Genomic DNA, 25,332 nt, shown 5'->3' on the forward strand with positions numbered 1-25,332 from the left:
CGTGTTCTCTATAGCACTGTTGACATTGGATTCATTGGCCAGCCAACCTTAAGGACATCTGATATTAGTATTTTTGGGTCGCAGTTCAGCACAGAGGTTGAAAAAATATTTAGGCTGAGATCATGTAGGCAGGAGAGATGCAAAGACATGTAGATATGCCAGAGATTGTGCCTTGTCTGTGCTTCATAACTGGCTAGAGCCCAACTGAATGACAGCTGAGTTTAGGGGAATAAATACCACTGATTGTGACTCTATACACCCCTTAATTCTGCAGGGCCGTAAGTCCAAGGGGTTAGGAAAGGGAGAGCGGGATAAGAATTGAGGCAAAGCAGCATGACCTTGTGGATAGAAAACGGGCCTGGGAGTCAGAAGGACCTGCCTTCTAATATTAGCTCTGTCACTTGTCTGCTGTGTGACCTTTGGCAAGTCACTTAACTTCTCTGTGCCTCAGCTACCTCATCTGTAAAATGGGGATTAAGACTGAACCCCCTGAGGAACTGTGTCTAATCGTCTATATCTACCCCGGTGCTTAATACAGTCCCTGGCACGTAGTAAGCACTTAAGGAGTAACATTTAAAAAAAAAAAAGCGGCCCAAAATTGTATCAATCGAGTGGACGTACAAGGCATCAGATTTCTGGGGAGGAAAGGGTGGTCTTTGTAAAAAGAGGCCTCCACTACATCTCTCTCATCACCTATAAATCTACAAGCAAATGCTGAAGAAGATGAATCACCTCTGTTTTGGTGTTTTGGGTTGTTCGAAGAACAGAATACCAATTGAATAAGCTGTGGGAAAATAAGTATTTATGGGAAAAAATGAGTTTGCTTGCACAGGTAATGTTATGAGATGGTAAATGAGATAGTATCAAGTTCGCTCAATAAGTTCCAGTATAATGTTCCATTTTATGTTTGATTGTTTGAAAGGCACAGCATAAAATAAATTGCAACATTAAAAATCAGTCTCACTGCAATTTCATTTCGATAATACTGTGCAAAATAACCCAAGCTTAAAGTGCAGAAATCCAAGCTCTGAGACAAATCCCAGTGGCGAGAAAATGGTTCCATAAACTGATATGACTGTGGATCCTGAGTTTATTTGCTTGTGGCAAAAAACACACAGCACCAACTTAATAAATTTTAATTTACAGGTACCTATTCGGAAAAGCCTGTGGGCACCCTGAGCGAATGCGACTAAAAATACAATTTCGCAAAACAAAACCTATTGCCTAGTGCATCTCTGAGCAGTGAGTGGCTTCTGGAATCGAGGGTTTGTGAATTTAGGCCTACATTCATCCCCATTGCGCAACTTCAAAAGGATAAGCAGGCATCCTGAAGGAAGGGGACCCAGGCCTACCTCACGGTTTCTTCTTCCAGGGTCTCACTGGTGAATTCGAGTATATCCGCGGCGGTTCCCACAAACATGAGGAGAAGCTGGGACAGTTGGTCTCGGGTGATTCCTCCCCCAATTGGCAGCAGCCATCTTCCGATGATTAGCAGCAGCAGAAAGGTCTGGTGGAGACCTAGGGTCCAAACTGGCTCGCAAACAGCCGATAAGTTGCTAACAAACACCTTAGCCTGTCGCCCCCCCCATAGACAAAGAACTCTTATTAGTTGCGTTCTCGTGGAGGAACTTGTTTCCACATGCCATGTACTAATGCTTTTAATCACTTTACTTCCCTGGGCCTCAGTTATCTCCTCTGTAAAATGGGGATTGAAATCTTGAGCCCCACATGGGACAGGGACTGTGTCCAACTCAATCTGCTTGTACCCGGTGCCTGGCACATAGTAAGCACTAACAAATACTATCATTATTATTATTACTATTATTAGCTTTTAACCTCATTCATAGCTCAAATTCTGAAAACTCATTGCTTAAATAGAACTCCACCATCTTCCCCTCTAGGCCGTGAGCTCGTTGTGGGCAGGGAGTGTGTCTCTTTATTATTGTACTCTCCCAAGCACTTAGTACAGTGCTCTGCACACAGTAAGTGCTTAATAAATACGACTGACTGACCGACATTCCAGAAGAATACCAATTCAGCTCAGGAGATGTTACAGGGGCCAAAACGTTAAGCATGTTTCCTAATTTCTCCTCTTTCCCTACTTTGTAACTAGTAATTTCAAGTACAAATTCACCGTTGAGCCTCATCCTACTTGATATAAAAAACTACTTTTTTAGGTAAGAAGCAGTGTGTGACCTAGTGTGAAGAGGGTCTGGGAACCAAAGAACCTGGGTTCTAATCCTGCCTCTGCCACAGGTCTGCTGTGTGACCTTAGACAAGTCACTTAACATCTCTATACCTCAGTTACCTCATCTGTAAAGTGACTGTAAATTCCATGCGGTACATGAAATGTGTCCAACCTAAATGGCTTGTTTATACCCCAGCACTTAGTCTGGCACATAGTAAGCGCTTGACAAATACTAGTTAAAAAAACCCAAAAAAACCAACCCCGCACTCCGCAATTTCACTATTATCTATGCAAACATTTGCTGCAGACTGTTTCCCGATGACCAGTGTATCACGGTCATGCAGCAAAGGATTCAGATTCAAAGGAGTAATGTTTTGGTTGCCATGGAAACATTACCTCTAAATATTTCTGATTTGTTTAGACCTACACTCTGCATTTTAACATTCTAATGATGGCATGTCTGCATTGTGCGGTGCAGGGAGTTGGTGACCTATTTTTTTTTTTCCAAGTCTCCAGTAGCATATGGCAACATTGCGGGGTGGATAGAGCATAGGCCTGGGAGTCAGAAGGTCATGGGTTCTAATCCTGAATCCGCCACTGGTCTGCTGTGACCTTGGGCAAGTCACTTCACTTCTCTGGGCCTCAGTTACCTCATCTGTAAAATGGGGATTGAGATTGAGTCCCACATGAGACAGGGACTGTGTCCAACCGATTTTGTTTGTATCCACTCCAGTGCTTTGTAAGGTGCCTGGCACACAGTAAGCACTTAATGAATACCTTTATTATTATTGTTATCATTATCTCGTGTATGTTGTCTGTGGAGGTCCATTCTCCCTGCCCTGCTGCCTACAGGGGAAGAGGTTTGGTCTCTGACAACCCTGACAGGTGATACACAGCCCATCCAAATTCATATGGGGCAAGAAAGCGTTGGAGATTGAGTGGTGCAGCCCAGCATAATAATAATGTTGGTATTTGTTAAGTGCTTACTATGTGCAGAACACTGTTCTAAGCGCTGGGGTAGATACAGGATAATCAGGTTGTCCACATGAGGCTCACAGTTAATTCCCATTTGACAGATGAGGTAACTGAGGCACCGAGAATTAAGTGACTTGCCCACAGTCACACAGCTGACAAGTAGAGCCGGGATTCGAACCCATGACTTCCGACTCCCAAGCCCAGGCTCTTTCTACTGAGCCACGCTGAATGCTGTCTTTGAGTACAATTAAATTCGCTAAATAGTTCTGGGTGATTTTGATTTCTGAATACATGATCTATTTTGATCACACCCCCCATTTAGAACACTGTTCCTATGAGAAAGTTGGTCCCTATTTACATCACAATTGGACTCTATACACGGCCTCTTAAATGAGGACTACCTGTGCAGGATCAACTTAAAAAAAAATCAGAGTAGTTGACAGTATGTCTTGTGATGTTTCCTGGATTTTAATCACTGCTTAGTCTAACTCTCTGAGGGACAGGGACAGCTACTGGGTCTAATTTCCACACCTGTGTATTCTCTCCCAGCACTTAATACAGTGGTTTAAGTACAATAAGTTCTCAATAAACAACATCACTACTTTCAACCCGCTAGGGACGAGGGTCTCACCGTTTCAATGAGTTGATCGGCCCTTTGGTGTTTGCTATCTCCTACTTGGGTTTGATTCAAGTCTTCTTCGACACTGATATTCTGGGATAATATTTTGGTAAGGCTAGACAGACTGGTACAATTCTAAAAAAAAACCAAACAAAAACCATATCAGAATGACCAAAAGTGTTACTTGAGCCCTTTTGGATGGCAGTTTTATTTTTGCATTCAAGGTTTCTTCCCTGAGAGGGAGAACTTTTACAGTATAGTTATCCTGCCTACATTCTCTTAATTCCTAAATTTAATTCAATAGATTTTTTTTCAATTAAAAAATGGATTCAATAGCCTTTTTTTTTTTGAGCAGTTGGCAATCTTGATGCATTACAGATACCTTAGGTATTGTTTTGATGCCAATAATTTAGAGAGGCATGCTCTTCTGCCACCCCTAACCCTCTCTCAAAAATTCTCAAACCCCAATACTATCTGATTGACCACCTCCTTCTCCACTTCAAAACCCAATCTCCAGACTGATCCTGATACCATATAGTCACGATTTAATCAAGAGGCACGCCTGAGAAAATAATATAGTTCTTATGTCTTCATAAATCCAAATGAATGGACTCAAAGCAAAATGAGCTGAATTAAGGCAATGGCCCCTCCAGGCCACTTTCCTTAAGGTCACCCACTGGGATTGAGCCACTAAGGTCACATTTTTTCGTGGGTTTTTTCCATTCAGTTGTCTGATGGATTTTATCCACCCAGACACAGTGTATTTTAATATCACTTTCACTCTAGGATGCCACCTCACCCTTATAATGTTCTACTGATTCTAAAGGAAACTTAAATTCCAGATCAGGTCTTCAGAGGTTATGATCATGACAAGAAATGGAAATTAAGTTAAAGGAAGAAGAAGTAGAAGAGTCAAATAAACTTGCTTTTTAATAAGGGCTTCTTGATTGAGTCCTGATAACGTAAAATTTGTTGCTTGTTTTACTTCAAGGTCAAATGAGTGTATCGCTATCCCTCCTTCAACTGTGCCATTTTTCATGCATGATTAATATTAAATCATTCTGGAAAATAGTAGTACTGAAAATACATTAAAGAATGCAGTGTGGCTTAATGGAAAGATCACAGTCCTGGGAGCCAGAGGATGTGGGTTCTAATCCCAGCTGTGCCACTTGTGTGCTGTGTGACCTTGGCAAATCACTTAACTTCTCTGTGCCTCAGTTATCTCATCTGTAAAATGGGGATTAAGACTGTGAGCCCCACGTGGGACAAGCTGATTACCTTGTATCTACCCCAGCGCTTAGAACAGTTCTTGGCACATAGTAAGTGCTTAAACAAATACCATCATCATCATTTCTATTACCCTTTTATTAAACTTTCAAGGAAATTTGTAACTTTGGAGAAATCCTGAACACTTGTTAGTGGTAAGGGGAGCGGATAAGAGTAACAAAACTAGAAAAGGGAACTGGCGGTTTGGGAAAATAAGTGTAAGCCCAGTGAAAGTTCTATAGGCTGGTTGGATCCTTTTGCCAGATGAATATATTTTTGTACATAAGCCCACATATGTATACATTTAATATATCTTTGAATTTAGGGAGGAATTATTTACAAAAATTATCTTCCAATGTTGCAGAAAGTCCATTTTTCTTAATTATACTGAATGCTTCATTCATCATCTTATGAGGATTGAAAAAGAAAGGCTGTCAGGAGGCTATTTATTTTTAACCTCCAAGGAAATGCGGAGTATAAGGGGGGTGGGAGGGATGTCAGGAATAATTAGGAAAGATAGGCACGTACCATATCCCTCTGGAGCAAAAAGACATCTGTTTGCACTCTTTTTGGAGCACATAAGGCTCCAAGCAAAGGTAACGAAGATTAAAAAAAACTGAGTCCTGGAACTAAGTAAACAAATCCTCTTTGCATGGTAGTTTTGGTACTCCAACTAAGTAATGTCCTGGTTAACAGCAAGCTTACACTCTGCCTTTTCCTATAGCAGGCTGTGCCACAGACTGTAAATTTAGAAATGGAAAACCTGATGTGATTTTAAAATCTGTACCGCGAACAATCCATAAACATCTAATATTTCATTTCATTCTTTTCAAAAACATAACAGGAGGAGTCAGCGGTGTGACCTAAGAGATTTTGACAGGGCTACCTTTCTGCTAGACCTGATTGATACCGCTTAACCCATTCATTTTCGCTTCATCGTTTTTCAGTTTGTGCTAAAGTTCTTGGGAAACCATCTTGGATTCTAACTACAGAATTTGTGCACCTACCTTTTTTTTTTTGGCCCTGCAGAATACTCTGCTACATGGCATAAATGAGTGGTATTTATCGACCGCTTACTATGGGCCAAGCACTGTACTAAGAGTCTGGGAGAGTACAATGCAAGAAGTAGCATGGCCTAGTGGATAGAGCCCAGGCCTGGGAGTCAGAAAGACCTGGGTTCTAATCCTGGCTCTGCCACTTATCTGCTATGTGACCTTGGGCAACTCGCTTCACTTCTCCGTGCCTTAGTTACCTCATCTATAAAATGAAGAATAAGACTGTGAGTCCTTTGTGGGACAGATCCTGGGTCCAGTCAGATCATCTTTCATCTTAAGAGAAGCAGTGTGGCTCAGTGGAAAGAGCACGGACTTGGGTCAGAGGTCATGGGTTCTAATCCTGGCCCCGCCACCTGTCAGCTGTGTGACTTTGCAAAGTCACTTCACTTCTCTGTGCCTCAGTTATCTCATCTGTAAAATGGGGATTAGGACTGTGAGTCCCACGTGTGACAACCTGATTACCTTGTATCTCCCCCAGCACTTAGAACAGTGCTTGTCACATAGTAAGCACTTAACAAATACTATCACTATGATGATTATTATTTTTATTATCTACCCCAGCACCTATTACAGTGCCTGGCCCAACGTAAGTGCTCAACAAATACCACAATTATCTGTGCAATAGAGTTTGGCAAACACATTCCAGGCCCACAACGAACTTATAGTCTAGAAGGTCGTAGTAGAATTCATTCATTCAATAGTATTTATTGAGCGCTTACTATGTGCAGAGCACTGTATTAAGCACTTGGAATGTGCAGTTTGGCAACAGATAGAGACAATCCCTGCCCATTGATGGGCTTAAGTGGAATGGAAAAGGTGGTAGGTGGTAGAGCAGTTTTATAAAAGATTCATACATTTGGTCCACAATTTGATTGATTGGAGACTTTGTGGGAGATTGGATCCAGTCCACGCTCCATAGTACTGTGTCAGGAAAGGAAGCTCCTCACAGTAGGTCTAACAATTTTTACAATTTATGCCATAGTGGTGGTGGGAGAAAGGAAGGGAAAGAGGAAGACAAGGGAGGAAGGACAAGGTTGCCTAGAATTCAGGGCCCAGAAATGTAAAATCTGTCTTGGATCAGGTATTATAATTCTTGTGCAAAATGATGTTACAATGCTAAATAGTACATTTTCTCCCCCAAAATTCAAAGGGGATCAGATTATTTCACCCCTTTGTCTTTTCAGTCCAGTCCAGTTGAATTCTGAGCATTTCTTAAAATTACTAGGACACAGAAAATGTCTAGATTACAAAAGCAGTCTTTTTTAATATAGAGAAGCAGCATGGCCTAGTAGTAGAAAGAGCACGGGCCTGGGAGTCAGAGGATGTCGTTTCTAATCCCAGCTCTGCCACTTGTCTGCTCTGTGACTTTGGACAAGGCACTTCGCTTTTCTGTGCCTCGGTTTCCTTATCTGCAAAATGTGGATTCAATACCTGTTCTCCCTCCTACTTAGACTGTGGGTCCCATGTGGAATCTGTGGGCAGGGAACTTGTCTACCAGCTCCATTATATTGTACTCTCCCGAGTGCTTAGTACAGTGCTCTGTAAGTGCTCAGTAAATACAATTGACCGATGAATTCTCTTGTAACTATTTCTGTACTTAGTACAGAGCTAGGCATTTTGTAAGCACTTAAATACCACACATTATTCTGGGAAACCCACCAGAGATCCCTCAGGACTATAAGCTCCTTGTGGGCAGGGAATGTGTTTACCAACCAACTCTGATATATTGTAATCTCCCAAGCACTTTGTTCAGTGTCCTGTACACAATAGGTGCTCAATAAATACCTTTGATTGTATTGTTTCATAATCATATAGTAGAGTTAAATATTACAAAAGTCTCCTGAGCTTTCTTCCCGTGGGTATGTTTTTGTATAGTCACTCAAACTCACTGTGAGCAGGGAATGTGTGTGTTTCATTTATTCAATAGTATTTATTGAGCGCTTACTATGTGCAGAGCACTGTACTAAGCACTTGGAATGTACAATTCGGCAACAGATAGAGACAATCCCTGCCCATCGATGGGCTCACAGTCTAGTCGGGGGAGACAGAAACAACAGCAATAAATAGAATCAAGGGGATGTACACTTCATTAACAAAATAAATAGGGTGATAAAGATGAGCACAGTGCTGAGGGGAGGGGAAGGGAGAGGGGGAGAAGCAGAGGGAAAGCGGGGGAAAGGGGGCTTGCCTGAGGGGAGGTGAAGGGGGTCAGAGAGGGAGCAGAGGGAAAAGGGGAAGCTCAGTCTGGGAAGGCCTCTTGGAGAAGGTGAGCTCTCAGGCGCTTAGTACAGTGCTCTGCACACTGTAAGAGCTCAATAAATGCGATTGAATGAATGAATGAAAGATTTGGCCAAACAGGAAGACAGTAAATGCACCTTACTAAATCTTAGAGAATATGAATGCTCTTTCAGAGCAAATGCTGTTTGGAAAAGGTGAAAATACAAGCGTGAGGCTGAAGCCATATATCTGTTTCCTCTCCTTTGTAGTACTGAAGGTCTTAGGAATATTAATAATAATCAGATCTTTTCATCAAGACACCTGAAACATCTGTAGTGAATAGAGCACCCAACACACCATTACTATGGATGCTCATATTTCCATGTACTTCCAGTGAGACCATCTTAGTTCTAAAAGCAACTGTCCCATTTGATCCGGGAGGTTTTACAGGTAAAAATTCCACCTCTGTTTATAATTTCCTAAAGGAAATACCTGTGTCTCATCATGTAGTTCAAGGAGCCATAGCGATGGGACAATGCTAATCAGATATAAAAATATAGCTGGTGAAAACCTGGGAAGAAAAGAAAGCAATTCAGTTTACAGTAACATAAAAAGCAGCACATAACCATTTTAAACAAAACCTTCCTATGTGAGTTGTTTTTATTCAGTGGGAAAAAAAGTGTTATGTGATTTCTGCCATATGGATGATAGAAAAACAAAGTAACTGTAAAAGACATTAGCAGCTGGCATTCTCACTGAATTTCTAATGCAATTAATAGATGTTAATTTTAATATGGTTCAATGGGATATTGCCAACTAGTTTTAGGCACAAAACTTGGATTTTGGTTCTAGAAAGCTTTATAAAACCTAAACACATTAATTGCAATGCTTTCCCACTTTTTTTTTGGAAAGATTTCAATAATATTATGCTTGGTTATTTATTTACACTTTGACCTGAAATATTTTGAGCTTAAACAACATACTGTTGGTCCATGAACATTCAAAAATAAAATTTAATAAAATAAAAGTGTTGCTAAGTAGTCTTGTTTGCATTGTCTAAGATGAAAAAAAGGAAATATAAACAAATAAACAACAAATGGCTGAAGAGGATTTTTAAATTCTGGTTAAATCATTGATATTCTTCACATGCATCTTTGCATACATTATTCAACAGTTTTATATCTGAAACATCCTTTAAAATTCTTAAACAGAGAAAAGCAGACCTAAATTTCTCTAAGTACCATTTTTCTCATTCCACGTTGTTCAGTGTAATTCAAGTTTTTCAGAGCCTTTCAGTCACACCCTCAGATACAGGAACGTGTTTGTAAAAAAAACTGCAGAGCACGTTAAGGTTAGAAACATCCTTAAAGAAAGCTAAGAAATATATTCCCATACCGAAAAATTCTTTAAGATAAATCTCTGTAGAAATGGATTTTATCACAATTTGGGGAGGGAATGTGTCCTAAACCTAACAAAGGACTGTTTGGTTAGGTTAGCACTTGTTTGACAGTCTAACATTTTTTAATTTTTCTGTGACTTTTTTGACTGGTGACTCTTCTGTTCCCTGGGACTCCACACCAAGGGTTGAAAATTAACACTTCATTTTTGATACACTGAGAGCCAAATGACTGGATACGGTCAGCATTAGTGATTGGTGGTGAAACTACTCACGGATGAAGATCTCCTTTAATCAAACATCAAAGGGAATAAAAAGAGTGATTCTTTCACTGTCTATATCAGGGGAAACCTGAGAGAATATTTCCCTTGGAAAGTTGGAAAAGGAAGTACATTTTAGGTTTAGGGGACGGTTGGAATATACGAGGGTCTATTTGGACATGTCAACTGTTGATGATTCTTCTGCTTTGTGATTTCATTTAGTCATAGCCAGGCAAATACACTTCAGACTGATCACCTTCCAGGAGAGAGAGGACTTTTTAAAGTTCTTCTCTTTGGACAGGTTGCAGAGCATTCTGGAATCATTTTTGAGAGAAGCGGCTTGTAAGAAAAAATAAAAACCATTTTTAACTGTCTTAAGGCAGGGTTAATATGTCATTCCCTGGTGATTCTGGCGTCGTGGACAAGCTAATGGCAGTTTACTCTCACTCTCACTGACTGTTCAACTTTGACTCACCACAAGGTTTGCTTTTTTTTTAAAATGGTCCTTTTAAGTGCTTATTATGCACCAGGCACTGTACTAACCACTGGGGTAGGTACCAAGTAATCAGGTAGGACACAGTTTTCCCACATGGGACTCATGGTTTTAATACCCATTATATAGATAAGGTAATTCAGGCACAGAGAAATTAATTGATTTGCCTAAGGTCACACCGCAGACAAGTGCCAGAACGGGGATTGGTATCAAGGTCCTTCTGACTTCTGAGGCTGCGCTCTATCCACTAGGCATGCTGGGGTTGGTACATGGTGTTCGAAAGCCACCCCGGGCTGCTTCTGCATTCTGAAGAACTTTTGTGACCTGAGATGAACTCGCTCTGAGAAGCTGAGATGGCTCACCCTCCCCTACATCCTGTTTCTGCACCACAGAATAAAAAATTGTGTGTGCGTGTGGGAGGGGAGGGTTGGTACACACATGTTCGCGTGAACGGCCTCGCTTCTCTTCTGAGCTTCTTATACTCTGCGGCAGATCAGCCCTACACCCTGTCGACAGTCTCCTATGGACTCTTCAACCAACCACTGCAAGGCTGACACCGATCCACAGGCAGGGCCAGAAAGTTGCAATCTAATCAGCAACTCAGCACCATAGATGGAAGGAGATGGGGAAGAGGAGAAAAAAGAGAAGCACCTAGGACAATGTCGACACCCTGGCTGGCAATGGTACGTCCCGCTGGACACCAGTCTTGGTCAGACGTGAACTGGACGGAGACAGAAGTAGTGGGGACTAAGAGGAGGCTGGAGTATTGGTCACGTGATACTGCACTCTTTCTCAAATGTAGGTGTATCTCATCTCTTTAAGGACAAATATTCCCCCCCTACAGTCCTGGAACTAGATGGCCTAGAGAAGCAGCGTGGCTTAGTGGAAAGAGGACAGACTTGGGAGTCAGAGGTCATGGGTTCGAATTCCGGCTCCATCACTTATCAGCTGTGCGACTTTGTCTCTGTGCCTCAGTGACCTCATCTATAAAATGGGGATTACGACTGTTGTCCCACGTGGGACAACCTGATTACCTTGTATCTCCCCCGGCGCTTAGAGCAGCGCTTGGCACAAAGTAAGTGCTGAACAAATACCATAATTATTATTATTATTATTGTTACGGAATGCCCCAGCAACCCCAGGATTAAGGCCCTATATGAAGGTGATCAGATTGGAAGATTCTAAAGACAAATTGTAAGGGAAGCAGGGAAGAAGCGTGGCCTAGCAGATAGAGCGTGGGCCTGGGAAGGACCTCGGTTCCAGTCACTACTCTGCCACTTGTCTGCTGCGTGATCTGGGGCAAGTGCCTTCATTTCTCTGTGCCTCATCTGTAAAATGGGGATTAAGAGTGGGAGCTCAATGTGGGACAGGGACTTCGTCCAACCTAATTATCTTATATTAACTCCAGTGCTGAGAACAGAGCTTGACACCCAGTAAGTGCTTAAAAATACCATTATTAGTATAATAATTATTATTTGGGAACAGTAGCAGTCCATCTGAGAGACGTGTGGTAGATGCAGGCTGACCCAGGTTAGCATAGCAAGAGAGAAGCAGAAAACCTGGTGAACAGCCTCTCCTGACCCTTCTACTTTGTGGGGTTCTCTTCCCTCCCACCCCAAAGTCCCCCAACTGTCTCTCCACACGTAACTCTTCTGCTCCATCTCTACTAGGGAAGGACCTGGGTTCTAATTCTGCCGCTGCACATGTCTGCTATGTGATCTTGAGTAAGTCACTAACTTCTATGGGCTTCAGTTACCTCATCTGTAAAATGGGGATTAAGACTGAGCCCCATGTGGGAAAGGGACTGTGTCCAACCTGATAGACTTGTATCTACCCCAGCTCTTAAAACAGTGCTTGGCACATAGTAAGCACTTAACAAGTACCGTTATTAAGTTGCCTGACAGATACTGGTTGGCCTGAAATTTTGGATGTCCAATCAAACCCTGACTGTGTTATAAGTCTGGCGGGAAAACAGCAGCTGCAGGATCATAATGAACAATCATTTTCCCAGAGCAGTGGGGAGGCTGGGGATTCCACGCTTCAGGAACTGCTCATATGGCATAGTATAGAAGCAGCATGGCGTAGTGGTTGGAGCACGGGGCTGGGAGTCAGACGGTCAGCTCCGCCACTTGTCAGCTGTGTGACCTCGGGCAAGTCACTTCCCTTCTCCGGGCCTCAGTTACCTCATCTGTACAAGTGGGTTTGGGACTGTGAGTCCCATGTGGGACACCTACTCTGTCCGACGCGATTTGTCCGTATCCACCCCAGTGCTTAGTACAGGGCCTGGCACATAGTAAGCACTTAATAAGTGCCATTGTGATTGTTATTGCATATCTGGATACTTTTGTCTTGGTTTGAGAAGCACTGTGGCCTACTGGAAAGGAGGAGAAAGGAGGTGGCACAGGAGAACTGGGTTCTAATTCTGACTCTGCCACTGGCCTGTTTGTATGATCTTGGGCAAGTCATTTAACTTTTCTCTGTGCCTCCATTTCCTCATCTCTAAAAGGGGAATGAAGTGCCGGTTTTCCCTCTTCCTTATAGAGTGAGTCCAGTACTGACAGGAATTAGGTCTGATCTGATTCTCCTGTGTCTACTCCAGGATGCAGCACAGTGCCCACTAGTTATTATTGTTGGCTCTGTTCTTCTTGTTGTTTGCAAACTATTTTTACCATAGTTTTTAATCTATCTCCCCAACCACCACAGCCCACCCAGACTGTGAGCCCCAAGTGGGATGGGACTGTAAACTCCCTGTGGGCAGGGAACATGTCTACCAACTCTTTACTAGTGTACTCTTCCACATAGTTAGTACGGTGTTCTTTACACAGTAAGCGCTCAATATGATTGATTGCTCTGTTATATATGTATCTACTCCAGTGCCTAGCAAAAACATGGCCCCTAGTAAGTGCTTAATAAATATCGTAACAAACTAAATAGATAAAGATAATGCGGTAGGTGGTCCACATCACCAGGAAGTATGAGAATGTTGAAGGAATAAAGGCTATGCTTATTCTGGTATTTTGTGACTTTTAACTGTCTGCCCTTTAAATGATCTATTTTTATCCCTCTTTCAAAGCCTTGCTAAAAAAAAAAAACTAATTAAAAAGGCAACAACCTGTGGTTTTCTTTAATACCAAAAAAGTTACACACTTGGGGCCTAATACTCCTGTCAAATTGACTTCAGAGGGACCTCCAGGGTGGAAGACAAGATGCTCAGGGGGAGAACAAACCCTTGATGTGCTAAAAAGCTAAGCCATTCAAGTGGGCGTTGCAGCTTCATCGAGAATAACCTTCTGGACAGAGAAAGAAGAAACAAATGAAAGCCAAGCGGTAGTAGTAATAATTATTAAGAGTCTGCTGTGTGCAAAACACTGTAATAAACCCTGGAAAAATGCATAGGTGAGAATTAGTCACATCCCTAGCCCTCAAGGAGTGTGCAGTCTAAGAATAAGGGGTTGGGTCGATGACAGACTACAGATTGTAAACTCCTTGTAGGCAGGGATCGTATCGGCCAACTCTGTTGCATTATACTTTCCCAAGTGCTTAGTACAGTGTTTTGAACACAGTTTTGATTGATTGACAGACATATAAGGAAAGATGAAACAATAAAAGCACAAAACTTGAAAGGCTTAGTTTTGAGTCCAACAGAGAAGCAGTATGGCCTAGTGAAAAGAGCATGGGCCTGGGAGTCAAAAGACCTGTATTCTAATCCCAGCTGTCCTACTTGTCTGCTGTGTGACCTATGGAAAGTCACTTAGCTTCTCTGTACCTCATGTACCTCATTTACAAAATGGGGATTATGACTATAAACCCTATTTAGTACAGGGAATGTGTCCAACCCAATTATTTTGAAACTACCCCAGTGCTTAATACAGTGCTTGGTACATAGTAAGCACTTAAATACCATTTAAAAAACAAGCCCCTTTCACCATCAAAAAACCCATCTCTTCCAGGAATTTTCCCCTGTTTGATTCACAAAACAGGGTCATCCCAGCCCAACGTACACCCTTAATATTTATGCATTTGATTCTTCTTTTCAGCACTTATGAACATATGCATATTTATACATTTTCTGAACAGTCATTTATTTAGCTATCTCATCCTGATACATATTTACTACTATTTTTACTACTTCCTGATTTATCTTTGTTCTCTACCCCTCTGGCTCCCACTAGTAAAAAAAAAAAAATAATTGTATATGACTCCCATTAAATTTTAAGTTCCTTGAGCAGGGGAGTATCCTTCTAGCTTCTGTTCTACTCTCACGAGTCCTTAATAGAGTGCTGGGCATCTGAAAGTGGGGTGAGTGTGTGTCTATATCAGATGAATGACTGACATATAAATACATATATATGGATAGACAGGTGACAGATATGTGTATATCATTTTCCATTATATTTTTAAAAAAATACTGCCGGTGGTGATATTCAACTTTGAGTAAAAAGGCTATCCCGTCAAGTGTTAGGTTTTAAAGTCTGCAGCGCTTAGAGCTGTTTTCTCTTCTTCCTCTTTTTTTCTCATTTTTATGAAACTTTGGCTCAAAAAGTTCCATTCTTATTTTTATGGCAGTATATCATGGAACCTCAGCGATTAACTCCCAGTTCACAGCTGGGATGCAGCATTGTCTAACCCTTTGTTTTTCCCAAAACCTAAAACATCTCCTCTGTCTTCCTTGTTCTTGATGTTGAATTTCATCTCTCCACACAGCAGTTAGTTGAGTAGTCTGCTGTCACTCCGTCTCTTTATGTTTTCCACCCAGCATGCCTGTTAAGGTGAACAAAAGCTTCGATGCTACAAGACTGACCACGTTTCACAACTTCATTGTTTGTGATCTTGTCTGGGCAGGGAATGTACAGTTTACTGTTATATTGTACTCTCCCAAGTGCTTAGTACAGCGGTCTGCACACAGTAAGTGCTCAATAAATACGACTGACCGACTGGCTTGCCAGTTGGTATTGAGTGTGATCCATATGTGAGGCTAATGTGACACACTGATCTGTGGGTCAGATCTCACAGCAGTAGAGAAAGTTTGCCACACTTCAGCTCTGTAGGCTTTTAGTGTGGCCTGGAACCTGATCTGTCACAGATGCCATTTTCTGAAACCTTCCCACTCCATAAATACCACTGGTTGATCTGTGTTACTCCTTGCATTCTTCTGGGGCATCTCCAGGTTGATGAGGAGAAAAAGGGAGAGTGAGACTGAAGCAGCGTGGCCTGAGAAGCGGCATGGCCTAGTAAATAGAGCACGGGCCTGAGAGTCAGAAGGTTTTAATCCCAGCTCTGCCACTTGTCTACTGTGTGACCTCGGGCAAGTCACTTCACTTTTCTAGGTCTCAGTTACCTCATCTGTAAAATGAGGATTGAGATTGCAAGCCCCATGTGGTACAGAGACTTTGTCCAACCTGATTTGCTTGTATCCACCCCAACACTTAGTACAGTGCCTGGCACATGGTGACCACTTAATAAATACCACAATTCTTATTATTTTTATTATTATTAGTGGATAGAGCATGGGCCTGGGAGTCAGAAGGTCATTGGTTCTAATTCTTGCTCTGCCACTTTTCTGCTGTGTGTTCTTGGGCAAGGCGCTTAATTTCTCTGGGCCGGTTACCTCATCTGTAAATCAGTCAATCAATCAATGGTATTTACTGTGTGCTTACTATGTGCAGAGCATTGTACTGAGCTCTTGGGAGAGTACGATACAGCAGAATTAACAGATGCTTTCCCTGCCCAAAACGAGCTTAACAGTCTAGAGGATGAGTTTACAATCTAGAGGAGGAGGGACTGTGAGCCCCACGCAGGACACGGACTGTGTTCGACCTGAATAACTTGTATCTACTCCAGTGCTTAGTACAGTGCCGGCACATAGTAAGCTCCTAACAAATGCCTTAAAAACAAACAAACAAACAAGAAAACCAAAAGCTAGAAGCTAGGATTTAGAACTGAAAATTTAGCTCAGTATCTTTGTGAAAACACTTGTCCTGTACAAGGAGGAGAGATACTGGATTGGCTGGCATTTGTAAATTCCACTGGACCAAACTTGATCTATCAGTGGCGTTTATTGAGTGTTTACTGTTTGCAGAGCACTGTACTAAACACTTGGGAGAATAAAATAGGAGTGGAGGTAATTAAAATAATAACTGGGTTTTTGTTAAGTGCTTACTATGTGCCAAGCACTATACTAAGCGCTGGAATAGAGACAAGGTAATCAGGTTGCACACAGTTTCTGCCCCACATAGGTCTCACAGTCTTAATCCCCATTTGACAAATGAGGGAACTGAGGCCCAGAGAAGTGAAGTGACTTGTCCGAGGTCACACAGCAGGCAAGTGGGGGAGGCGGGATTAGAACCCAGGTCCTTCAGATTCCTGGCTCGTGCTCTATCCACTAGGTCTCGCTGCTTCTCACACATGATCCCTGATCTCAGAGCTTACAGTGAAAGTCTTGGCCTCACACCCCACCGGACCGTTGACCGACAGCACTGGAAACACAGCCCGGACCACCACCCTGTTCGAGCCAGGCAGTGCTGAGTTCCAGCTGAAAATGGGGAATCAAATTTGGAGGGTAGACCAGTGAGACCCACTGCTGTCATGAAAGGACTGACTCTCCAAGCCAAAGCTCCATATGGAATGAGAGACGAGGAGATGAAAGAGAAAACGGCCAAGCACGTGAATTTTAAACAGAACAACACAACAAGGGACTGTCTTTTTTTTGTGCAAATTGTGGTCAGGACTGTGGATCCCACATTGGCCTTTTCCACACACTCCCCCGCCCCACCATAGGGGAACTTTACAATCAATGGTGTTTTCTTCAAGTAGGAATGGGCAGGGAATGCATCTGTTATATTGTTAGGTTAATCTCTCCCAAGCGCTCAGTAAAGTGTTCTGCACACGGTGAGCACTCAGTAAGTGCACTTGACTGAGTGGGAGGGAGATATGATTTTGGCCTAAATAGTTGCTGTCACGTCTGCAATCTCAAATTACTAAGGGTGGGAGGATGCTGCAAATCTCCTTTCTTACAGTCTGAAGTACCAGCCTCTCCAGGAAAAGACCAACATTCTCAGGGTGCCTAAACCTGTTTTGGAAAATTGGTATCACTTTCAACAGTCACCTTATTAAAACGTTGTTCCCCCGTGATCCTGAGGAAACTTCTGCTGACTCAACTGTCATTACGAGGAAGTCAGAGCAGGAGGGTCCAAGAATTCCAAGGAGCGAATGTTTGGCAGGGGCAGGGGGTACCCAGAGGGACAGTTTTTACAGCAGTTTCAAAACCATTTGATAGTATTTGGCCCTTACCATTTCCCACTCCACTTCCTGGCTTGTCATGTAGACAAGCGATACAATCTAAAAGACTAAACAGTTGATGAATACTTGGTTTCTCTGTTGTGTCTTTCTACTCCTTGGACCTTGATTAAAAATAAATGATGTTTAAAAAAGGGAACAGAGAAGGGTTTGGAAAGAGGAGGAATTTCAACAGTGGTGGTAATCTGGGGGCTTTTTGGCATGTAGAAAGCACCGGCACTTGGAATTCTGCACTGTTGCCCATAAAATTGAGTTAGATTACTGTACATTCTCAGATGCTATATGCTTTCAAAAGAACAGGCTTCAAATCTGTCACAATCTTGGTAATTTCTCGATCCCCCCGAGAAATACTTTACCATTACTGGCTGCCTAAGAACTGAAATATTGTCTTCTATTTGACTTTACTTAAATGGTATATCACAGATTCCTTGGGTTTTTGCCCAGACAACAGAAAAAGAAAACAAGAAAAATATGGCTCTGATATAAACGTATATCTTAGAAATATAACGGAGCAGGATACAAACGGAAGATGCAAAAGCAAAACGTGCTCTCATAACTTTCTTGAACTTCCCAAGTTACGCCGTCGACTTCCGGCTTTCTATCCTATAGGATCCCAGGATAATGAATCTCCAGCTGGCAAGGTGAAATGCTGCTTGCTCCTAGCCAGCTGAGTTGAGCATCCACAATTCCACTCTTCCTTGTCAAAGGAAAAATTAGTGGAAGCCTTCTTGGTTTGAGTACAATATTCTGGGGTTTCATTTTCAGGGTTTAAATTCACATACCCCATGCCCATCCTCTCCTCCGCCAAGTTTCTGACCTCAACATGGGTCCAGGGCCAGAATTAGGGTCCCAGCACCTGGGTCAGGACCAAACTAGAAAACAGTGTTGGGACTAGAGAGGTTGAGGAAGTACAGCTTCAAAGGAAGCAGTGCTGGCTAGTGGAAAGAGCACGGGGTTGGGAGGCAGAGGACCTGGGTTCTCATCTCGGCTCTGCCACTTGTCTACTGTGTCACCTTGGGCAAGCCACCTAACTTATCTGTGCATCAGTTACCTCATCTGTAAAATAGGGATTAAGAGTGAGCCCCATAGGGGACATGGGCTGTGTCCAATCTGATTATTTTGTATCTACCCCGGTGCTTAGTCCTACGCTTTAAGAAATACCATTTTAAAAAAAAAAAGTGCCCGAAAGATGCATTCACCAGCTGTCACTGGCCAGCACAATGATAGTCTCCCTGCTGTTGCTGCTGCTAGCTATTGACCAGTTTTCAAAAATAATATTTCTTAACTCGATTCTTTAATCTTCTAATTCTGGAGCTCTCCATCTTTTCCCACTCCTGACCCCACCCCATGTTGGTCCTCGAACTGCAAATACATCCAATCCTGGCCTCATAAACCTAAACCTGTCTGTGTGCTTTTTGCTTTTCAAATCACATCGCACCTTCCCCTGTCTCTGCTGTGTCCTTCCCTTCCATCCCAGGCTCCCTGGGGCAGGGGGAGGAGAGGAAAGGAGTGGGGAAGGAAAGAGTCAAATGGCAGAGACAGGCATGGCGAGGTGGGGACGGCAAGGTAGGGCAATTTTTTTTCTTTTAAAAAGGCAATTAGGTAGGTTTGGGAAGTTTAAGAATTAGTGTTATGGGGAAGTGGACAAAGGCTTTGGGGAGACTGGCCCGGAGCGGGTGTGGGATTGGCCCGGATGAGCTGCAGGAACCCAACTTTAAAAGATGGGGGAAAATGGGAATGGGATGCAGAGGAGTGTGTGGAAAATAGAGGGGAAAAAGACATGAATGGCCTCCCTGGATGACAGATGGCAACGGCAGGGAGATTCCCATTATCCTGGCCAGAGACCACTGGCAAGTACATCCAGCTGACGATGACAGGACTGTTGCTTTTCTCCCACTATGCCAAGCTCTCCTCCCAGGTCAAAGCTGCCCTCTGAGCCAATTGCAGTAGGGGAAGCTTGGCTTGGAGCTAGACTGATTTGAGAGGATCAGGGCAGGGCAGTGTTTGTTTGGGGCCAAACTGGAGAACAGCAGTGGGATGGGGTGGGGGGAAAGGATGCGTGTGTGGGTGCCTGTGTACCCATTTGGGGAGGTTCGGAGGTGGAGTAAAGGAAGCGGCATGGCCTAGTCGATAGAGCACGGGCCTGGGAATCAGAATCCCGGCTCTGCCACTTGTCAGCTGTGTGACTGTGGGCAAGTCACAACTTCTCTGTGCCTCAATTCCCTCATCTGTAAAATGGGGATTGTGAGCTCCATGTAGGACAACCTGATCACCCTGTATCTACCCCAGTGCTTAGAACAGTGCTCTGCACATAGTAAGTGCTGTACAAATGCCAACATTATTATTAATGTTCTAATGTTCTGGGTTCTAATTCCTGCTCCTCCACTCACCTGCTGTATGACCGTGGGCAACTCACTCAACTTCTCCCTGCCTCAGTTATCTAATCTGTAAAATTGGGATTAAGACTGTGAGCCCCATCTGGGACACGGACTGTGTCCAATCTGATGATCTTGTAACTACCCCAGCACTTAGTACAGTGCTTGACGCACAGAAAGCACTTAACAAATACCATTAAAACCAAACAAAAAAAACTTCCCCAGGGAGCCATTTGGCTGGAAGTAACCAACAAACGCCAAAACAACCCAGTCAAGCAACAGTGTCCTGGGCCCCCTTGGAGATTCTGTCCTACCAGGGGTCAATCCAGTTCTTTGTGGGTCAACAGAATCTCCAATCTCAGATCATCACAAAGGCCTGTAGGGATCTCATGGACCAGTGGTCTGGAAAAGAGATGTAAATTCCTCTTGCACATATAAACTACTTCAATGTCTTTTTTCAATACTCCAGATCTTCTCTGCATTCATAGCACATTTGACTTTTACTTTCTTTTATTCTTATATATCAGACATGTGGTTAGTGATTTCTTAAGGAAAAAATAAAGTCCATTCTAACCAGCAATTCAACAAAGAAGAAGGATAGTCTGTGACCGGTAGCAAAGCAGTTTACAAAACGTTAAAGACTAGGATAAATACCTGGGAAGGATCTGGGTGTCTCTGCCCTTGCCAGTTACACCTCATAATCAGCTTCCAGAATCTCCACCCTCTGGCCCCATTTTCCATTTGCTTTCTTCTCCTGCTATTTTATTTTAATGGTATTTGTTAAGCACTTACTCTGTACCAGACCTGCTACTGAGTACTGGGGTAGATACAAGATAATCAGATCCCACATGGGGCTCACAGTCTTAATCCCTATTTTTACAGATGAGGTAACTGAGGCACAGAGAAGTGACTTGCCCAAGTTCCCACAGCAGACAAGTAGTGGAGCTAGGATTCAAACCCAGGTCCTCTGACTCCCAGACCTTTGTTCTTTCCTCTAGGCCATGCTGCTTCCTGTATTCTCCAACCCACTGTCTTTGCTCCTCCCAAGTCTACTCCCCCTTGGTCATGTTGTTCCCCCAACCTGGAACTCCATAATTCCCCAAATCCGAATCCTAAAATCCCACCTCCTTTAGCAAGCCTTCCCTGATGAATTTTCCAGCACAATCACCCAATTATAGCATTTGTGAATTCATTTATATCTATTTCCAACACTCATGGGTCTCTCTCTCTCTCTCTCTCTCTCTATGTATATATACACTCACACATACGAGTTTAATTATTTTGATCAGTTTCATTGAAAATATTTTTGTGTCTGACTCCTAGTGGAGAGTAAGCTCTTTGGGGGCAAGTACTGTATCATCATTTTATGCTGTACTCTTCAAGCACCTAATACTGGCCCAAGTAGGTCCTATTATGCTAACCTCTATTCTTGCCCTACAAAAGTCTTTCCCCCAATACCTGCTCTATGGCTCTTCTCTAACTGTACTGAGCTCTCCCACCTTCCTAACCACCGCTTCCTCTTTCCATTTCTTTTTTTCCTTTCTTCTCCCCCTTGATCCTGCTCTTCCCATAAGCCGGATCTCCCGGCCAATAGCTGCTTGAGGAGCAGTGGAAGTGGATGACTGGGAGAACCGTCTCTGAACCGATCAAAATATTTTGCCAGGATTCAAGTAGTGACAGCTTCTGCTTTATTTAAAGAAGCAAGATCAATAGAGCATATGTAAATTGATCCTTTTTGATATCCGATCATGGTCCTGCAAACACTTTTTAAAATTTATAACAGCATGCTCTCAGTTTGTATTAGTGATTATTGAACGATCATTCAAATAACAATATATCCCCTTTTACAATATATTATTTCCAATTAGTGATACTTATTGAGCACCTACCATACACAGTGCACTGTAGTAAGTACTTGGTGGAGTACAATTCATTCATTCAATAGTATTCACTGAGTGCTTACTCTGTACAGGGCACTGTACTACGCACTTGGAATGTACAGTTCGGCAACAGATTGTACAAGTCGGCAACAGATGCAACATGTACAATGCAACATGTGAACATATTCTCTGCCCACAGGGAGTTTACAATCTAGAGGGAAAGTTAGAAATTAAGATAAATTATGGATATGTACATGAGTGCTCTGGGGTTGAGGATGGGGTAAAAATCCAGTGCTCAAAATGGTAAAGAGGCAAGTACACAGGAGATGCAGAAGGGAGAGGGGAATAAGGGAAATGAGGGCTCAGTTGAGGAAAGTCTCTTGGAGCAGATGTGATTTTAATAAGGCTCTGACGGTGGGAGAGTGGTGGTCTGTTGGATGTCAAGGGGGAGGGAGTTTCAGGCCAGGGGGAGGATGTGGGCGAAGGGTCGGTTCTGAGATAGATGACATCGAGGTTCAGTGAGTAGGTCGGCATTGGAGGAGCTAAGGGCGTGGTTTGGGTTGTAGTAGGAAATCAGAGAGGTAAGAAAGGGGGCGGCCCCTGGTTGAATTCTTTAAGTTAATTCATTCATTCAACAGTATTTATTGAGCGCTTACTATGTGCAGAGCACTGTGCTAAGCCCTAGGAGTGTACAATTCGGCAACAGAAAGAGACAATCCCTGCCCAATGACGGGCTCACAGTCTAAACATCCAATGGTAAGGAGTTTCTGTTTGATGCGGAGCAGGATGGGCATTCACTGGAGTTTCCTGAGGAGTGGGGATATGTGGGCTGAATGTTTTTCTTTAGAAAAATGATCCGGGCAGCAGAGTGAAGTTTGGACTGGGGTGAGGAGAGACATAAGGCCGGGAGGTCAGCGAGGAGGCTGATGTAGTAGTCAAGACGGGATTTGCTAACTGCTTGGATCAGTGAAGTGGCAGTTGGGATGGAGAAGAAAGGGTGGATTTTAGGGAGCCTGCGAAGGTAGAACCGACAAGACTTGTGACAGATTGAATATGTGGGTTGAAAGAGAAAATTGAGTCGAGGATAATGCCAAATTTATAGCATTGCGAGACGGGGAGAACGGTGGTGTCTAAGCCTGGGAAAGACAGGGGAGGACAGGGTTTGGCTGGGAAGATGAAAAGTTCAGTTTGGGACAGATTAAGTTTGCGTCGTCGGCAGAACATCCGGGTAGAGACGTCCTGAACCCGAGAGGAAACAGGAGACAACAGAGAAGGAGAGAGATCAGAGCTGGAGCGGTAGACTGGGGAACCATCTGTGTAGAAAATGTAATTGAAGCTGTGGGAGTGAATGAGTTCTCCAAGGGGGTGGGAATAGGAAGGGGCCCAGAACTGAGCCCTGAGAGTCTCTCACAGTTAGAGGGTGAGAGGGAGAGGAGGAGCCTGCAAAAGAGACTGAGAATGAGTGGCTAGATAGACAGAAGAAGAATCAGGAGAGGACAGAGTCAGTGAAGCCGAGGTGTCTCAGCTGAGACACTGAGAAGGATTAATCTAGAGTAGAGGCCATTGGATTTGGCAAGAGGGTTGTCACTGGTGACCTTAGGGCAGTTTCTGTGGAACCAAGTGGGTGGAATCCAGATTGGAGGGGGTCAAGGAGAGAATTGGAAGAGAGGAAGTGAAGGCAGTGGGTGTAGACAACTTTTTCAACCAGTTTGGAGAGAAAGGCAGGAGCTTAATTGCAGTTTATACATTAGCATAACTAATTAAGAGTAACTAAGTCCATTTTCACCTTCAAGTCATTTTTAAGTGCCCATCTGTTCCTTGAAGTCTACATGTGCTGAATCCACTCTGCATATGCATTGTGTACGGTTATTCCAGAAGTCACTATTTCTCATGAAACACTTCAGGCCTCCTTTCGGAGGACGACGATCACTATTTTCCTTTCCCTAGGGTAAATCCAGTTCTTTTTTTTTTATGAGTCTCTAGAGCACCGACGAATGCAGTTGCTATATAAAATGAGAGGCCTCTTGAAATTCATCCTCACCTATGAAAACTCTGTTCTCTCATCCGCTCAGCAAAACCAGTTCTCCTCCCTCAGCAACTCCCATGGCCACTGCCCACACCAACTGTTCCAGATCTTTAACTCCCTCTTGAAATCCCCATCTCCCCACTCTCTCACCCTTAATGACCTTGCCAACTTTGTTAACCAAACTGAAACCATGTGGTGAGATCTCCCCCAAATCTCCCTCCTACATTCCCTCCGACCCCTTCATTCCCTCTCTCGCGCTTCTTGGCTATCTTTCAAGAGATCACCCAGGTGCTTTCAGAATCTACATCTTCTCCCTAAACCTCCCGCCCCATCCCTTTTAAAGGCGCTTCTGCCCATTCTTCTCATTTCCCTGATCACCATCTTCAACATCTCACTCTCTGATGACTCTTTTTGTCTTCAAACTGGCCCACATCTCCCCTATCCAAAAAAACCTTCTCTGGACCGCACTGCACTATCAGTCTATATCTCTCCACTTCCACTCCTCCAACTCCCTTTGTGACTTTCTAGAATCCAGTTTATACCCCTTTTTGCTCCATTCAGAACACTCTCTCCAAGTCACCAGCGATCTTCTTGCCAAATCGGACTTCACCCTAATCCTCTGACATTGTGAGCAACTCCCTCTCCTGGAAATACTAACTAATCTTGGTTTTCTGATCTAGTCCTCTCTTGCTTCTCAATCCTCCAGCAGGGTCTTCTTCTATCTCTCAATCCCTACCCATGTGTGTTCCTAAAGGCTCTGTTGTGGATCTCCTGATCTTCTCAATCCACATTCACTAGTTCTGTCTTTTCTCTTTTCAGCCATCTCACATCTCCACTTGCATCCACACTATTTCTACACACATACACACACACAATGACCAGCAGCTCTAACTCAACGTGTTTAAAACCAAGCTTTTCACGCCCTTTCCCAAATACTCTCCTCTACCTGACTTTCTCCAGCACGGTTAACAACACCATTTTGCCCGTTTTTCCAACCATAACCATGACATGATCTTTGCTTTATTCCCCTTTCAACTCTCCTATTCAAACTTGCCGAATCCTCTTGCACTCTCCCAAGTGCTTAGTACCACGCTCTGCACACAGTAAGCACGCAATAAATACGTTTGATTGGTTCCTCCTCTACAACATTTCCAGAATCTGCCTCTTCCTCTCTACCCAAATGACAACTACTCTGGTCCAAGCCCTTTACTAGCTAAACCTGACTACTATATCAGCCTCCTCGCTGATCTCACTGCCTGCAGTCTCTTCCGGCCCACTCTTCACTC

The 25,332-nt window shown here is 43.3% G+C and overlaps 1 protein-coding gene across 1 annotated transcript in view; it reads right to left on the minus strand.

Moving 5' to 3' along the window:
* TMEM26 (transmembrane protein 26) overlaps positions 1–25,332 on the minus strand; it is a 38,118-nt gene that overhangs the window by 7,182 nt on the left and 5,604 nt on the right. The window contains exons 2-4 of the mRNA XM_029061589.1: positions 8,813–8,891; positions 3,795–3,917; positions 1,353–1,573 (exon numbers count right to left, since the gene is read on the minus strand). Of these exons, the coding sequence (XP_028917422.1) occupies positions 1,353–1,573; positions 3,795–3,917; positions 8,813–8,891 (423 nt within the window). The remainder of the gene's footprint in view (positions 1–1,352; positions 1,574–3,794; positions 3,918–8,812; positions 8,892–25,332) is intronic.

Source organism: Ornithorhynchus anatinus, chromosome 3 (genome assembly GCF_004115215.2).
Source record: "Ornithorhynchus anatinus isolate Pmale09 chromosome 3, mOrnAna1.pri.v4, whole genome shotgun sequence".
Taxonomy (NCBI): domain Eukaryota; kingdom Metazoa; phylum Chordata; class Mammalia; order Monotremata; family Ornithorhynchidae; genus Ornithorhynchus; species Ornithorhynchus anatinus.